The sequence below is a fragment of the Oncorhynchus masou genome, chromosome 18 (assembly GCF_036934945.1).
Source record: "Oncorhynchus masou masou isolate Uvic2021 chromosome 18, UVic_Omas_1.1, whole genome shotgun sequence".
Classification (NCBI taxonomy): domain Eukaryota; kingdom Metazoa; phylum Chordata; class Actinopteri; order Salmoniformes; family Salmonidae; genus Oncorhynchus; species Oncorhynchus masou.
Window position 1 is genome coordinate 57,072,797 of NC_088229.1, and position 18,929 is coordinate 57,091,725.

The 18,929-nt window shown below is 43.5% G+C and overlaps 2 protein-coding genes across 3 annotated transcripts in view; one reads left to right on the forward strand and one right to left on the reverse strand.

The window, feature by feature from the left end:
- tmem204 (transmembrane protein 204) overlaps positions 1-9,997 on the forward strand; it is an 11,798-nt gene extending 1,801 nt beyond the window's left edge. Inside the window, exons 2-4 of one of the 2 annotated variants that reach the window (XR_010450196.1) lie at positions 295-450; positions 7,913-8,241; positions 8,586-9,997. Coding sequence is in view for 1 of the 2 variants with exons in the window: in XM_064923823.1 (XP_064779895.1) it covers positions 295-450; positions 7,913-8,157 (401 nt within the window). In the remaining variant the exon portion in view is untranslated. Of the gene's footprint in view, positions 1-294; positions 451-7,912 lie in introns of both variants that reach the window. The other variant, XM_064923823.1, reaches the window with a different exon arrangement.
- The window catches only part of ift140 (intraflagellar transport 140 homolog (Chlamydomonas)), a 49,834-nt gene that overhangs the window by 11,660 nt on the left and 19,245 nt on the right, over positions 1-18,929 (reverse strand). The gene's annotated exons all lie outside the window — the stretch shown is intronic.

Here is an 18,929-nt window from a genome sequence, read left to right on the forward strand (position 1 = left end):
TTGCATCTGAGCTCCTAGAGTGTGTAGCTCTCCTTTCCTTTTTCAAGGTAATGACAACAGCCTTTCATTCGATATCACAGTATGACACACAGCAATCTGAAATCAACAGGTCATCACAGTGACTTGTCAAGCAGGTGGAGTGTCTCGGTCTATAGTTTGAGCTAAAAACTTGCACAACTCACATGGATCCATCAATAACAAATGTATCAATATGTCCGTAAACATACTGTAAAACTGACGCCTTGGCCAGAGATCATCCGAGAAACGTATCCCCCTCTCTCTGCCCCCCCCCAGTGCAGTTTGACATGATGCGAGCGTGTAACCTGATGGCCACGGTGGCACTGACAGCCGGGCAGCTCATCTTCCTGCTGGGCCTGATGGAGCTGCCCTTCGTCACCCAGGACTCCCAGTGGTGGGAGGAGGCCATCGCCGCGCTGTTCCAGTTGGCCAGTGAGTACTATACCAACCTAGTTAGAGCTATAGTCTGGGAATCTGCTCAAATGTTTTATATTTACTTATTAATTCTTGAAGAATAACAAATCCAAGAATGTGGCTTTAATACACTAACCGCAGATCATGGGGCAGAGTGTATATAGTTACATATAGCCTACCCCAGTGTCTGCAACCTCTGGTTCACAGACCGCCACTGTTTCTTGGGATGATGGTTTGCGGTCTAGTAGATGGTTAGCCGTATATGATTTTGTCAGTTGTCAGGTATTAGTTGTAATGTAAGAGGTCATTCAAGGAGGCAGAAAGGACCCTAGCTTGCCAGTCCCTTGCAAAAAAAGGTAGACTAGCGTATACAGAATGTGTTTCTGTGGCTCTGAGATGGTGCACAAATAAACTCAGCAAAAAAAGAAAAGTCCCCTTTTCAGGACCCTGTCTTTCATAGACAATTCGTAAAAAATCCAAATAACTTGACAGATCTTCATTGTAAAGGGTTTAAACACTGTTTCTCATGCTTGTTCAATGAAAAATAAACAATTAATGAGCATGCACCTGTGGGACGGTCGTTAAGACACTAACAGCTTACAGATGGTAGGCAATTAAGGTCACAGTTATGAAAACTTAGGACACTAAAGAGACCTTTCTACTGACTCTGAAAAACACCAAAAGAAAGATGCCCAGGGTCCCTGCTCATCTGCGTGAACGTGCCTTAGGCATGCTGCAAGGAGGCATGAGGACTGCAGATGTGGCCAGTGCAATAAATCACAATGTCCGTACTGTGAGACGCCTAAGACAGAGCTACAGGGAGACAGGACGGACAGCTGATCGTCCTCGCAGTGGCAGACCACGTGTAACAACACCTACACAGGATCGGTACATCTGAACATAACACCTGCTGGATAGTTATAGGATGGCAACAACAACTGCTCGAGTTACACCAGGAACGCACAATCCCCCCATCAGTGCTCAGACTGTCCGCAATAGGCTGAGAGAGGCTGGACTGAGGGCTTGTAGGCCTGTTGTAAAGGCAGGTCCTCACCAGACATTACCGGCAACACCGTCGCCTATGGACACAAACCCACCGTCGCTGGACCAGACAGGACTGGCAAAAAGTGCTCTTCTCTGACAAGTCGCGGTCTCACCAGGGGTAATGGTTGGATTCGCGTTTATCGTCGAAGGAATGAGCGTTACACCGATGCATGTACTCTGGAGCGGGATCAATTTGGAGGTGGAGGGTCCGCCATGGTCTGGGGCGGTGTGTCACAGCATCATCAGACTGAGCTTGTTGTCAATCTCAACGCTGTGTGTTATAGGGAAGAAATCATCCTCCTTCATGTGGTACCCTTCCTGCAGGCTCATCCTGACATGACCCTCCAGCATGAAAATGTCACCTGCCATACTGCTTGTTCTGTACGTGATTTCCTGCAAGACAGGAATGTCAGTGTTCTGCCATGGCCAGCGAAAAACCCGGATCTCAATCCCATTGAGCACGTCTGGGACCTGTTGGATCGGAGGGTGAGGGCTAGGACTAGGGCCATTCCCCCCACCCAGAAATGTTTGGGAACTTGCAGGTGCCTTGGTGGCAGAGAGGGGTAACATCTCACAGCAAGAACTGCCAAATCTGGTGCAGTCCATGAGAAGGAGATGCAGTGCAGTACTTAATGCAGCTGGTGGCCACACCAGATACTGACTGTTACTTTTGATTTTTACCCCACCTTTGTTCAGGGACACATTATTCAATTTCTGTTAGTCACATGTCTGCGGAACTTGTTCAGTTTATGTCTCAGTTGTTGAATCTTGTTATGTTCATACAAATATTTACACATGTTAAGTTTGCTAAAAATAAACACAGTTGACAGGAGAGGACGTTACTTTTTTTTGCTGAGTTTTCAAGCAACCATATGTGGCAGCCTATCCAACACCTACAAAAGAGGGAAAAAACTAAACTAACAAGCCTGGACATGAACACTGCAGACGGCCAAGTACAGTCGGTCATTCTATGTGAAAATAAAAAGACAAAAATGCGAAAACACAGTTGATGTCAAAAATCCTTTCTTCAAGGGATCTTTCTGTGGAATAGAACATGCATGGACATTTTAGTTTCATTTTCACATGGAATGATCCAATATCAAACACTACAGAGATTTGAGACCTGCAGACACCAGCATACACCTAAACATAAGTGAGGCAAACTTTTCTTACCCAGGTACCCCCATCATATGTTAGCAAAAAGATAATTCACGTCTTGTCTTATCATCAGGTGAATAATAATGGCAAGGAGAAGTAATCAACATTTTAAAATGAATAGATTTGGAAGACAGTTTCATTATTTTGACCTCCTCACAGTTCATTGGAAAGAGGAAGTGTAAAGACTATTAGCTACAAAGGCATCTTGGCGGCAGGGAGAAAATGTTGCTGTTGTAAAACACATTTTCTGCAATTCTACATATTTTTCCACTGAGCTGAAAAAATCTTGCAGTTTTGAAGCAAATTTTCAGCAATTCTATATAGTTTGGCATGGAGCTGAGAGAGAATTTTGCAGTTTTAAAGATTATTTCCTGCAATTCTGTGCATTTTGCCATGGCTAATGCTGTGTTCCTCCGCTCAAACATAACAGAATCAAATGGGCATGTGCTCTGAATGCCCGTTTTCTTTTAATTTTCAATTATCCCAGACTGTCTATCTTTTATTTGATTGTAAGTTCTCAAAGATGGTATTATACAAATTATATAGTTTAAAATATTTTCTGCATGCTATCTAGTTTTGGTCGTTTAAGTTGACACTGAAATTGTTTTTCAACCCTGAAAATTACTACTTACACAGCCCGCCTAAGAGTTTTCTATAGTTCAAGATTTTGGCATGGACGCAGAGACATAAAAATGGTATCCACGATGGTATTCTGTTGCAGCAAGCGATATTCAAGCGATATCCCCCCCTCCACCCCCCCAAAAAGTATAATAGTAATTGGCGGACCCCATGCATAGCCGTAGGTTGAAAACCTGAGTTAGGGAACAACATTATAAAACACCTACTGCCCAAAGCAAGACACCAATGCACTACCAGATAAAAAGTGAGACTACAGGGTGTGAACGAGCAAGTGTCTAACTCTTGAGTTGAACTTTGAAATGTTCAATAGTGTTCATCACTTTCTGAACGTTCCTCAGATCTAAAAATGGTCACAGTGTGTTGCTAAGAAACAGAAAGTCCCTCGTTCCCCAGTGCAACACATGAGAGAAACCCATGGAGCTTTGAGGCTTGGCTAGAGGACAAAAAACAAACAAATCCAGAGAGACTAAACAAACCAAATACCCCAAAAAGGATCAACTGTTATCGTTCCAAGATGTAATTTTCTTGAAAGTCAATTAAAAGAGAAGGACCACCAGGAATAGCAATGGAAAGGAGAGGGGGGGGGGCAGCCGGAGGGCTGTGTGGCAGTGTGGGCATGACCCTGTCCAAGTGCCCAACGTTGTCACGTTGTGTCGGGCTCACATCTTATTGTTTAGGGATGTCAGACCCGGTCAGTATTGTGGCACAGCGGGGGCAGCATCCAAGGGTCTGATGGCTAAATATAGCAGGTGGTCGGTGCGGTCTGGTGGGCTGGCCCGGAGCTGCAGCGAGCCAGGGAGCGACTGTCGGGCGCCAGGATATCCCTGCTCAGGACAAGGAAATGCCTGCGACTACCTGTTATGCAAACCCCAAGCAGTGGAGGAAAGAGAAGGGAGCGGACGCAAAAGACAGTTCGACAGGGACTGAGTGTGTGTGTGTGTGCTGGAAGGGAGGGTGTGTGCGCGCGCGTGTATTGGGTTGTTCGGTACAAAAACGTCCTTTTATACACATCGCCGTAGGGTGGGAACAGCTGCCGCCCAGATAAGCTTGGCCTAGCTTTTATGGCTGTGCTTAAAAAATGCACAGGAACAGGAGCAAATAAAGGGGTCCCCTCTATCGACATGAGATAAAAATGCTAGCTTCTTCGGCCTCGCATCGCTGGGACTTTTATCTGAAGGTCTTAGGCGGGACCCACCCAAATCATCCCCTTCCAAAAGAACACGCTGAGCCAAACTATTGTTTGGCACACAAGGACTTGTCTCATCAATGTGTGAGATGTTTACACAACGGCAGAATAATTAGGTATAGATGGATATTTAGGACGGTTGTCAGTAGCTGTAAAAAAAAAAAATGTTTTTAAGAATTTAAAAAACAACAGCCTGTCTATTATAAACCCACATGTTGACATTTATAAGAATAGTGACATGACTAATGAGAGAGAGAAATACAGAAGCACCTACTTCCCCCAGATAAAAATACCCGCTGCCGGAAAAAAAATGCATCATCCTTTGTACTCATATGCCACTATATGAAGACGAGACCATATTTGGACATCAAGAGTGAGCAGAATATAGATGACTTGGTGAGGACTTCCAAGGCAGTAGAGATAACAATGGTTCCGAGGTTTGAGTGTTCCCAAGGCTTCTCATTGCCCTGTTATATTTAGCTGTTACTATATTGACCATGAAATAAGAGACTATATGGAAATACAAACAGCCAGAGCCAAGACCTGATTTGACAGATCTTGACAATGATTCAAAAGGCAAGACTAGCCTATAGTATATTATAAAACAGATGGTTTGGATCCTGGATGTTGATTGGTTGTTACCCGTTAGTTATTCACAATAATCCACGGGTAATGTTACATTTGAATAATCAATGCACATCCACTGTCCCACAGCTCAGTCAGGCAATTCATAATCTTCATCTCCACCACTGAAAAAAAAAACATCTTGACATTATTTATAATATACTGAACACCAGCAGACTTAGTGCTTTCCCATCATCCCCATTGCCTTCACTTCCTGAGTTCGGGCCAGTTAAGTAGACCTCTACTGCTCAGCAGTTCCTCTCCTCCCCCACTGAGAGCCAGTGAATGGGCCTCTCTCTCTCTCTCCGCTGTGAATGGGAGTTATATTTACGAGCAGCCAGTCTTTCTCGGGAAAGAATGCTCTGTTTTCGGGATGTGCCAAAAAACTCTGCTATCACATGCAGACGGTGGGATAACAATATCCAATTCCACCCAGCGATATCTCAACACTGAGTTCAGCAGCAGGGCTGAGCTGTGGCTGAGTGTAACACTGGCCTGTTTTCAACCCCTGAGATTGACGGGCTCAGGAATGTGCGACGGAATGGAGAGAGCTCTGCGTGAGGATCAGAGGATCAAAGGTGAAGGTTTAGAGATTCACGTGGGTTTGAGATGTGAATTTGAGGGGGGGGGGCACAGCTGGCACCACGTCCAAACTGTGGCCTTGGCTATTGTGTCTCCCATACACAACGGAGCAATGCTATCTCCAGAAAGAACAATACCAAGGGAAATATGTGCTTCTTTCTGGAGGAAGAGAAAGGCAAGCCAAAAGCGATAGGCTTAAAAAGTCAAGGAATTTGAACACTGGGACCTCTTAGGCTTGTGGGTGACTTCACAGCACAGTTGAGTGCACCGCGGATTAAGCTGAGGGCATTTAGTGGGCTGGTGGTCATACCAATCATTCTCTATTCATTGAATAGTGCTAAGTCATTCAGTTATGACATGACTACTAGTTGTCCTAGTTTAAGAATGATAATAGATTCATTGGAAGGACAAGCAGGAAGCAGTAAGCTCAGTGAATTTCCAGGACCTAGTTTAATTGCAATGAGATAAGAATGGGTTCAGTCAGTGTCTTTCAGGAAGGTTGTTGACAGGCTGACTGTGTCAAACATCCCCATATGCTAACCTGAAGCGGGGGGTGTGGAGAGAAGGGAAGGAAGGAAGGATGGAAAGAGGAAAAAGGGGAAGGAAGCCCGACAGATAAGAATGTGCCAAAAAAAAAGAAGCCATTCACACAGCTCACATAGCCTGGAGCACGGGGACTGGGGAGGAGAGAGGCTTTAGGATTTTTTTAAATAAAGTGAGTCAAGCAGGTTAAACACGCAGATGGCCAGACAATCACTTGCACGCAAGTTACATACTCAAATGCAGACACATAAGAAACATAAACAAACACACGCATATTAAATCACACACAGGCATATACAATTACCTAGCGTCAAACTCCCATAAACAAAGACAGGCTTATGGATCTGAATCACCCATACAGAGAGAGCCATACACAGACAAACTCTCACACAACATTTAAATAACGTTTGTCCGGCACCGTCACTGGCCAGCCACAGGAAACTGACTGATTCATATCCTAACGGACCAACATCCCCTTTTCCAGCAAGTATTTTTGGTGCCTTTATTTATACCAACTGTTGATCGGACATGCTCCCAAACGAGTGTTATTGTTGAACTATTGACTGGCTCCAGTCATCACTTAAGTCTGGGAAATGGAGTTCCTCATTGAGATCTAGGCTAGTGATCAATCCATTGTGGGTGATGGTTCATTTTGGTTACAAAACAAATGTTGTCATCATACTTTGTGGAGGGGGGGCAGGGTTGGTTGGGGGAACAGAGGTAAATTCCCCACCTTGGTTTTTTCACCAATAAATATCCAAACCTTAGAGCTGAAATCTTTAACTGGTGAAAGTGCCACATCCGTTTTGGATAATACAACAACAAAGAAGTTGCAAAAAACAAACACAGTTTTCCCCCTCTGACATCAATGCACATTGCGATAGGACAGCAGAATATTCACAGCATTTTTTTTTTTTATCGCGCTGCCCAATGCGCCTCTCCTTTGTTTTCACCAACAAAACAATAACAAAGGCGTTGGGGTGGCGAACAGTGGCGCTGTTTCCCTTAATGCGGATTGCATCTTGATTAACGTTTGTTGATGGAACGGTGATATAAATGGCTCCTCTCATTTTTTGCAATCTTCCCCGATCATGGTGACGCAAGTTACAGCAATATGTTTTAACATTATATCAATAACACATTAGAACGGCTTTCAAACTTATTTGGATAGCTTTTCTGAGAAGGACGGTTTCCTTGCATGTGTCCTTTGATGCTGAAATCTCAGTAGTCCTCCCAGATAGGAAACCTTTAGAATTCAAAGACCACAAGCACAGCCCCTTCTGGGCTTAAAGGCTCAGAGAATTTCTAAGCACAGCAGGCCAATATGCAGCATGATCTACCTGTATAAAATGTTCCTACTATTATATGGTCATACTCAATATAATAACAGGGACCAAGGGTCATGAGGCTTCCTATATTCATGCCAGCAACTGATTATCCCCAATAGATTTTTATTGCCCCTCTACCTGTGATTGCTATATTGTAAATGTTGACTAGAATGAATCGTGAGGATTTTAGTAGAGTTGGCAACAGTGAGATGATGATATTCTAAAATCCCCTCTCCATCAACGGCACCGTTAAAAGAAATTCAATTGATTCAATTGTTTGAGATGGAGACCAAATACACAAGAGGTTTGTCTCTTTCTGGTTTGAATGATTAAGGCCTCATTGAATTAACCCTTCCCTAATGCTCTCCCTTCCCAGGTTTTGTTCTGGTGATCGGCTTGGTGACGTTCTACCGGATTGGCCCGTACACACACCTGTCCTACTCGTGCTATGTGGATATCGCCGCCTGCTTATTGGCCACGCTCGCCGCTGCCATGCTCATCTGGAACATCCTGCATCGCCGCGACGACTGCCTCACACCCCGGGTCATTGTCATCAGCCACTCGCTGGCGTCGAACTTCCACCCACGCCTCGACAATGACTATGTGGAGTCGCCCTGCTGAGCCCCCCGAGCCCTGACTCTGGAACCTAACAGGGTGAAGAATAGACAATGCTCTGACAGTCTCTGCATATTTTCACCCAAACAGGTGCCTCAATTATTTACTCTACAGAAGACACATGTTTTGTTGTGGCTCTACCAGTGCTGGACTAACATGATTTCACTGTTGTATAGTTCTACATCTTCGAACTTCATGGCTTCATCATTTACAATGACCAGTGGAACTCAAATTTTTCCCTGGACTGAGTAACGCTCCTTGATGCAAGGATAGTGTCTCCATAAAACATCCAGCTAACACATCTCTAAATCTAAAAAAAAATATGAATGATACACAACATGGCCAAAAGTATGTGGACACCTGCTCGTTGAAAATCTCTTTCAAAAATCATGGGCAATAATATTGAGTTGATCCCTCTTTTGCTGCTATTACAGGCTCCACTCGTCTGGGAAGGCTTTCCACTAGATGATCGAACATTGCTGCGGGGACTTGCTTCCATTCAGCCACAAGAGCATTAGTGAGGTTGGGCACTGATGTTGGCCTGGCGATTAGGCCTGGCTCGCAATTGGCATTCCAAATCATCCCAAATGTGTTCGATGGGGTTGAGGTCAGGGCTCTGTGCAGGCCAGTCAAGTTCTTCCACAACAATCTCGACAAACCATTACTGTATGGACGTTGCTTTGTGCACGGGGGCAATGACAAGCTGAAACAGGAAAGGGCCTTCCCCAAACTGTTGAATAAAGTTGGAAGCAGAGAAGTGGAAGCAGAAAATTGTCTAGAATGTCATTGTATGCTGTACCGTTAACATATCTCTTCACTGGAACTAAGGGGCCTAACCCGAACCATGAAAAACAGCCCCAGACCATTATTCCCCGCAGTCCAATGGCGGCGAGCTTTACACCACTCCAGTCGACGCTTGGCATTGAGCATGTTGATCTTAGGCTTGTGTGTGGCTGCTCGGCCATGGAAACCCATTTCATGAAGCTCCCGAGAAAAACAGTTATCGTGCTGACGTGGCTTCCAGAGGCAGTTTGGAACTCGGTAGTGAGTGTTGCAACTGAGGACAGACAGTTTTTACTCACTATGTCCTTCAGCACTCGGGGGTCCTGTTCTGTGAGCATGTGTGGACTACCACTTCACAGCTGAGCCATTGTTGCTCCTAGATGTTTCCACTTCACAATAACAGAATTTACAGTTGACCGGGGCAGCTCTAGCAGGACAAACATTTGACGAACTAACTTGTTGGATATGTGGCATCCTATGCCGGTGCCACGTTGAAAGTCACTGAGCTCTTCAGCAAGGCCATTCTACTGCCAATGTCTGTCTATTGCATGATTGTGTGCTTGATTTGATAAAATTGTCAGCAACGGGTGTGACTGAAATAACCAAATCCACTAATTTGAAGGGGTGTCCACATACTTCCGTATATATAGTGTATGTAAGTCAGTTTTAAAACCATAAACTGCAGTGTTTCTCCTATATGCAGTGCACCGCCGCTGCTAAACCATGGCCACCACTTAAAACAATTATATTGAAAAAATTTAAAATCCTAAAAACAGCTAACTCTACCACCACTGCTGAAAAAAATCCTAGGGGAAACACTGAGCTGTAGTGAATTTGCCATTTTAGTAGACATGTTGTAGTAAGCCAATTACTCCAACGTGTGCTTGAAGGCTTGTTTGACCTGGAATTTCCTCAGCAAAACTCCATGAAAACGCCCAGTTTAGGAAAAGATCAAGCTGGATCTTGACATGTTTTGTTCTTAGTGCACTTACAGTATGTAATAACATATACTTCCTGCATATTGTTTATATTATTCTTAATATTAAAAAGAGATTTAGGTCTACCTTTATCTTGAGAACTCAATGTTGTCAAGTGCAGTGTACGTATGCCCAAAATTGCACATTAATTCATTCTATCCAAACAACCAAAGGGTGTTTAATGGCAAATTGTATTAAAAGAAGACTATTTTCAGATCTTCAGACCTCAGGACATTGATGATTTCAGATTTGCCCAAAAGACATAAAGTAAACACCGTAAACATTCAATAATCTGCTCGCTTCTGGTACATGTACTTAAATTAATTTTATACAGGTGTATTAAAATATTGCTATTATATTGCTATTATATCATACTGCTGAAAGGAAATCAGCTGTTCGTGGAGTTGTCACTTTCAAGCCAAACAGTGAGTGTGCATGAAAATAATAATAAATAATACAAATGTTGCAATAATGTGTGGTATTGTCTTTTAAAATACTGTTCTATTGTGTGTGATGTCTAAGACTCTTATATACAGTATAGAAAACAGTATATATAAAAATATTGTGTTACCACAATTTTTATATAAATATATACTGCTCAAAAAAATAAAGGGAACACTAAAATAACCCATCCTAGATCTGAATGAATGAAATATTCTTATTAAATACTTTTTTTCTTTACATAGTTGAATGTGCTGACAATAAAATCACACAAAAATTATCAATGGAAATCAAATTTATCAACCCATGGAGGTCTGGATTTGGAGTCACACTCAAAATTAAAGTGGAAAACCACACTACAGGCTGATCCAACTTTGATGTAATGTCCTTAAAACAAGTCAAAATGAGGCTCAGTAGTGTGTGGCCTCCACGTGCCTGTATGACCTCCCTACAACGCCTGGGCATGCTCCTGATGAGGTGGCGGATGGTCTCCTGAGGGATCTCCTCCCAGACCTGGACTAAAGCATCCACCAACTCCTGGACAGTCTGTGGTGCAACGTGGCGTTGGTGGATGGAGCGAGACATGATGTCCCAGATGTGCTCAATTGGATTCAGGTCTGGGGAACGGGCGGGCCAGTCAGTAGCATCAATGCTTTCCTCTTGCAGGAACTGCTGACACACCAGCCACATGAGGTCTAGCATTGTCTTGCATTAGGAGGAACCCAGGGCCGACCGCACCAGCATATGGTCTCACAAGTGGTCTGAGGATCTCGTCTCGGTACCTAATGGCAGTCAGGCTACCTCTGGCGAACACATGGAGGGCTGTGCGGCCCCCCAAAGAAATGCCACCCACCGCCAAACCGGTCATGCTGGAGGATGTTGCAGGCAGCAGAACATTCTCCACGGCGTCTCCTGACTGTCACGTCTGTCACGTGCTCAGTGTGAACCTGCTTTCATCTGTGAAGAGCACGGGGCGCCAGTGGCGAATTTGCCAATCTTGGTGTTCTCTGGCAAATGCCAAACGTCCTGCACAGTGTTGGGCTGTAAGCACAACCCCCACCTGTGGACGTCGGGCCCTCATACCACCCTCATGGAGTCTGTTTCTGACCGTTTGAGCAGACACATGCACATTTGTGGCCTGCTGGAGGTCATTTTGCAGGGCTCTGGCAGTGCTCCTCCTGCTCCTCCTTGCACAAAGGCGGAGGTAGCGGTCCTGCTGCTGGGTTGTTGCCCTCCTACGGCCTCTTCCACGTCTCTTGATGTACTGGCCTGTCTCCTGGTATCGCCTCCATGCTCTGGACACTACGCTGACACAGCAAACCTTCTTGCCCCAGCTCGCATTGATGTGCCATCCTGGATGAGCTGCACTACCTGAGCCACTTGTGTGGGTTGTAGACTCCGTCTCATGCTACCACTAGAGTGAAAGCACCGCCAGCATTCAAAAGTGAACAAAACATCAGCCAGGAAGCATAGGAACTGAGAAGTGGTCTGTGGTCCCCACTTGCAGAACCACTCCTTTATTGGGGGTGTCTTGCTAATTGCCTATAATTTCCACCTGTTGTCTATTCCATTTGCACAACAGCATGTGAAATTTATTGTCAATCAGTGTTGCTTCCTAAGTGGACAGTTTGATTTCACAGAAGTGTGATTGACTTGGAGTTACAACTATATATATATAGTTGAAGTCGGAAGTATACATACACCTCAGCCTAATAAATTTAAACGCAGTCTCCACAATTCCTGACATTTAATCCAAGTAAAAATTTCCATTTCACATTTAGAATATGGAATGTCAGAATAATATTTTAGAGAATGATTTATTTCTGCTTTTATTTCTTTCATCACATTCCCAGTGAGTCAGAAGTTTACATACACTCAATTAGTATTCGGTAGCATTGCCTCAAGCATTGTTTAACTTGGGTCAAACGTTTCAGGTAGTCTTCCACAATAAGTGGGGTGAATTTTGGCCCATTCCTCCTGACAGACAGAGCTGGTGAAACTGAGTCAGGTTTGTAGGCCTCCTTGCTTGCACACGCTTTTTCAGTTCTGCCCACAAATCTTCTATAGGATTGAAGCCAGGGCTTTGTGATGGCCACTCCATCAGATTCGTCAGTCTATTCTTGTTCTGAAAAATGAAGGCTATTCCATGCGAGAAATTGCCAAGAAACTGAATATCTCGTACAACGCTGTGTACTACTCCCTTCACAGAACAGCGCAAACTAGCTATAACCAGGAAATAAAGAGGCGTGGGAGGCCCCGGTGCATAACTGAGCAAGAGGACAAGTACATTACAGTGCCTAGTTTGAGAAACAGACTCCAAACATGTCCTCAACTGGCAGCTTCATTGAATAGTACCCGCAAAACACCAGTCTCAACATCAACAGTGAGAGGCGACTCCAGGATGTTGGCCTTCTAGGCAGAGTTGCAAAGCAAATGCCATATCTCAGACTGGTCAATAAAAATAAAATATTAAGATGGGCAAAAGAACACAGACACTGGACAGAAGAACTCTGCCTAGAAGGCCAAAATCCCAGAGTCGCCTCTTCACTGTTGACGTTGAGACCGGTGTTTTGCGGGAACTATTTAATGAAGCTGTTTAATGAAGCTATTAATGAAACTATTTAATGAAGCTGAGGACTTGTGCGGTGTCTGTTTCTCAAATTAGACACTAATGTATTTGTCCTGTTTCTGGCCATTTTGAGCCTGTAATCAAACCCACAAATGCTGATGCTCCAGATACTCAACTAATCTAAATCTTTAAATCAGCCTAAGTTTTCAGCTGTGCTAAAATAATTGCAAACAGCTTTCTAATGATCAATTAGCCTTTTAAAATTATAAACTTGGATTAGCTTACACAACGTGCCATTGGAACACAGGAGTGTTGGTTGATGATAATGGGCCTCTGTACGCCTATGTAGATATTCCTTTTAAAAAATCTGCCATTTCCAGGGCCTCCCGGGTGGCGCAGTGGCTAAGGGCGCAGTACTGCAGTGCCAGCTGTGCAATCAGAGACTCTGGGTTCGCGCCCAGGCTCTGTCGTAACCAGCCGCGACCGGGAGGTCCGTGGGACGACGCACAATTGGCCTAGCGTCTGGGTTCGTCTGGGTTCGGTAGGGAAGTCCTTGTCTCATTGCGCACCAGCGACTCCTGTGCCGGGCGCAGTGCGCGCTAACCAAGGTAGCCAGGTGCACGGTGTTTCCTCCGACACATTGGTGCGCCTGGCTTCCGGGTTGGATGCGCGCCGTGTTAAGAAGCAGTGCGGCTTGGTTGGGTTGTGTATCGGAGGACGCATGACTTTCAACCTTCATCTCTCCCGAGCCCGTACGGGAGTTGTAGCGATGAGACAAGATAGTAGCTACTAAAAACAATTGGATACCACAAAATTGGAGAGAAAAAGGGGTAAAATTAAAAAAATATTTTAAAAAATTCAAAAATCTGCCTGTATGGCCATCAATTTGATGTTATTTTAAATGGACAAAAAAAATAGTATTTCTTACAAAAACAAAGACATTTCTAAGTGGCCCCAAACTTTTGAACATTAGTGTATATACAGTTTAAGTTGGAATTTTACATACACTTAGGTTGGAGTCATTAAAACTCATTTTTCAACCACTCCACAAATTTCTTGTTAACAAACTATAGTTTTGGCAAGTCGGTTAGGACATCTACTTTGTGCATGACAAGTAATATTTCCAACAATTGTTTACAGACAGATTGTTTCACTTATAATTCACTGTATCACAATTCTAGTGGGTCAGAAGTTTACACTGAGTTGACTGTGCCTTTAAACAGCTTGGAAAATTCCAGAAAATTATGTCATGGCTTTAGAAGCTTCTGATAGACTAATTGACATAATTTGAGTCAATTGGAGGTGTACCTGTGGATGCATTTCAAGGCCTAACTTCAATCTCAGTGCCTTTTTGCTTGACATCACGGGAAAATCAAAAGAAATCAGTCAAGACCTCAGAAAAAAATTGTAGACCTCCACAAGTCTGGTTCATTCTTGGGAGCAATTTCCAAACGCCTGAAGGTACTATGTTCATCTGTACAAACAATAGCACGCAAGTATAAACAGCATGGGACCACGCAGCAGTCACACCGCTCAGGAAGGAGACGCGTTCTGTCTCCTAGAGATGAACATACTTTGGTGCCAAAAGTGCAAATAAATCCCAGAACAACAGCAAAGGACCTTGTGAAGATGCTGGAGGAAAACAGGTACAAAAGTATCTATATCCACAGTAAAAAAATCCAACCAGGAATTGGGAAATCTGAGGTTTGTAGTTTTTCAACTCTTTGCCTATCAAATATACAGTGTCTATGGGGTCAAATTGCACTTCCTAAGGCTTCCACTAGATGTCAACTGTCTTTCGAACCTTGTTTGATGCTTCTACTGTGAAGGGTTGGTGGATGAGAGGGGATTGAGTCAGAGGTCTGGCAGAGTGGTATGAGCTGGTCATGCGCGTTCACGTGAGAGTTAGCTTGAGTTCCATTGCATTTCTGAAGACAAAGGAATTCTCCGGTTGGAACATTATTGAAGATTTATGATAAAAACATCCTAAAGATTGATTCTATATATCGTTTGACATGTTTCTACGAACTGTAATAACTTTTTAGACTTTTCGTCTGAACTAAGCAATCGCGCATTGAGCATTTGGATTACTGGGCTAAACGCGTGAACAAAAAGGAGTATTTGGACATAAATTATGGACTTTATCAAACAAATCAAACATTTATTGTGGAACTGGGGTTCTGGGAGTGCATTCTGATGAAGATCATCAAAGGTAAGTGAATATTTATAATGTTATTTCTGACTTCTGTTGACTCCACAACATGGCGGATATCTGTATGGCTTGATTTGTTGTCTGAGCGCTGTACTCAGATTTTTGTATATGAACTTTATCGAACAAAACATACATGTATTGTGTAACATGAAGTCCTATCAGTGTCATCTGATGAAGATCATCAAATTTTAGTGATTCATTTTCTCTCTATTTCTGCTTTATGTGACTCCTCTCTTTGGCTGGAAAAATGGCTGTTTCTGTCACTAGGTGCAGACCTAACAATCGTTTGGTGTGCTTTCGACGTAAAGCCTTCTTGAAATCGGCCACTGTGGTGGGATTAACAACAAGTTTATATTTAAAATTGTGTAAAATACTTCTATGTTTGAGGAATTTTAATTATGAGATTTCTATTGTTTTGAATTTGGCCCTGCACTTTCACTGGCTGTTGTCATATCGATCCCATTAGCGGGATTCAAGCCATTAGAAGTTTTAAGAACAACAAAGTCAAGGTATTGGAGTGGGCATCACAAAGCCCTGACCTCATCCTATAGAAGATTTGTGGGCAGAACTGAAAAAGCATGGAGCAAGGAGGCCTACAAACCTGACTCAGTTACACCAGCTCTGTCAGGAGGAATGGGCCAAAATTCACCCAACTTATTGTGGGAAGCTTGTGGAAGGCTACCCGAAACGTTTGACCCAAGTTAAACAATTTCAAGGCAATGCTACCAAATACTAATTGAGTGTATATGAACTTCTGAGCCACTGGGAATGTGATGAAAGAAATCAAATCAGAAATAAATCACTCTCTCTACTATTATTCTGACATTTCACATTCTTAAAATACAGTGTTGATCCTAACTGGCTTAAGACAGGGATTTTTTACTCGGGTTAAATTTCAGGAATTGTGAAAACTGAGTAAATTTATTTGGCCAAAGGTGTATGTAAACTTCTGACTTCAACTGAAATATATATATATATATATATATATATGTTTTATTTGTGGTAACAATATTTCATATTTTACACAAGTGGAAAACCCATGCAAAAAACGAAAAAATATTATTTAGAGTTTAATTGAAGTTGGTGTTAGCTGTGACAGTAGGGAGATTCGATTTTTCAATGTACGTCAGCAGACCCTAACTTAAGTCTGCTAACACTAGCTTTTTATCAAAATTCCATGTTGCCTAGCATTGCCAACTATCAATGACGACAGAGCATGTTGGTCAAGGAATGAAATTCTGATTTGTTTTGGTTCGATTGGTCTGTTTTAGTTCAACCTATGATGTCAACCAGTCAGCTGTCAAAGCAAAAGCTGTCAGTGAAAACATGTAAAATGACTGCTGCCCCTGCCACACCTTGCCGCCCACCCCCTGGCTTCACTGCCCTGGCTGTGGACACTGTGGCTGCCCCTGCCAAGGTCAAACCCTGCATGACTCGCAGAAGACCACCAGCATTTGCTGACCCAGAAGCTGCTTCTACGGCTGGCCCTGGAATGGACGACCCCTTTCGTCATGATTCTGTACAGCATGCACCTGAGGATCTGCGCCCAGGTGAGAACACATGATACTTGTTGGATATGACCGAAGTGTGATTCTGATGCATCTTCTTAATGTATTAATATAGTTACAGCAATACGTCTCCCAGCATTTTTAAAAGGATCATCGGTCTCATTCTATTGCTCTGTTTTCCTGTTCTCTCAGGAGAAGGCCGAGCTGAAGATGAAGTGCTGTCAGCTCCACACTGAGTTGCTGAGGGAGGAGAGGGCTCTTCAGAGGGCAGAGGAGTGGGTCCGCGAGAACCAAGACAACCTGCCCAAGCTGGAGAACATTCACCTGGCTAAGGTTGAACCAATGCACTGGCTCACTGACGACCGTCGTTGACAAGACAGAGGAGCTGCGGCCCAAGGAAGAGGCGCAGCGGCTCATCCAGGGATACCAGGACCACTATGCCAGCCTGGAGCATGAGAAGGTTCAGGTGGTCTTGGAGGTGGAGACCAAGGAGGAGAAGGAGGTGATCTTGGAGGAGGCAACCAAAGAGTAGAAGAAGATCAAGAAGAAATCCAGCTGCTTCAGGGGATGTTCTTGCTCAGAAGAACATAGAGGATGACTTTGAGTAGGTGAAGAAGAGAAGAGCAGAGAATTGAAGAGAAATGAAGTGATGAGAAGAGAAGAGGAAGTGCCACAATATTCCTTTGCCATTGATTGTTCGCAAATAAATAAATACTTTGTTTAACTAAAAGCATACAAGCCGCCTGTACCTGTTTGCTGTGGTTCTTGCATCTTTTCTTCAAACATATACTTTGACTAAATTCTATGTGGGAGGATTAGGGTTAGAAAAATACTTAAAAGTTACTGGGTTATATAAAACAGCTGACAAATTAATCAAGGCTTATTGATGAACAAATCCAATTGTGAGAGCCTGTTATGCAGTGTTCCGCCGGATCTATAACAACGTGTTTGCTGTAATCTAGCGACATTTCTACATACAGAGACAGTTGCCCCTAAATTCAACTTGTAAAAAAAGGTAGGGTAAAATGCTTTGGAGGCGTCACTAAGAAATAGCCTACAACTATAGATAGCACTGATAAGCACTGTCACAATTCCAAGACATATTGTGTGACCTATTAAATAGTGTTAGAATAGTGTACTTTTCTCTCATAGAGAAGGTTATAGAGTATACAGTAGACAACTCGCCAGAAGGGACTTCACTACAACAATCACTGTACTGTTGGCCATTGCATTAATACATCAGTCTAGCTGTACTTCTGGAGACTTCCTTTGTCTGACTCGGAAATGGACAAAGACGAAGCGTTACCCCTGTAAATAAATGGCCGACGGCAAAGGACATTTTGTAAGTGAAGGCTGGTACTCACATGGAGCGATAGCCCTGTAGCGTGTCACCTGGTGTCAAGGACAACGTGAATGACAGGAAATTGCACTGGGGGATCTGGACTGAGCAGAGACATTCCACACTGTATCCGACATACTGTATCCAACATACTGTATCCGACATCCTGCGTCATTATGTCTCCTTTAGCGTGTCTCAAAGAGAGCGGCAACATGTTCAGAGATATTAGTTCAAGTTTTAGACTATAAATATCAGGTTGCGGTTTCGTCTTATCAACTTTCCATCTGCCTTAGATCAAGACTTGCACAACAGATCTCATTAGCTATACCAACTTCATCAGCAGTAGGGCTCACTTTGCATTTAGACCAGGACCAGAGTTGGTCGTATCAAATCACATACATCTAATATTTAGAGATCGGCCTATCAGTAAAGCTCTGCTGGGAGTTCACGTGTACAGTACGCGGGTTTTGGCACATGTTATTGGTCACACACAGGACAAGAAGGGCATGGTACTGTTGGTGGGGATAAGTGGAGATCGAACACACTGGCTACAGTGACTGCTTTGAAGAAGGAATTGGCAGTAAAAAAATAACTGTCACTGCGGAACAACCTAAAGTTGTCATCAACCTATTAAACAGTGTCATATCCGGCTAGCTAGGATAGGCTATTATCCCCTTTTTGTATTTTCAGACATATTTGCGTGTTTGTACGTGCTCAAAGCAGTACTTCTGGGGAATTTAGGATTGGAGTGTCCAGTCACGTATTAGTCTATAGATGACGTCCAGGCTACTTTGAGGTGGCACCCTTTGTCACACACACATCCCCTCTCTGACCTATTTCTCTGGTTGGCTGAATGACTGGAAAGGGCGCTCTTTTAGAACCAAACAAGGACAAGGGATTTGTGTGTCACAGTGTGTTTAGAGAAGCACATCCCCTCACCATAACGTAC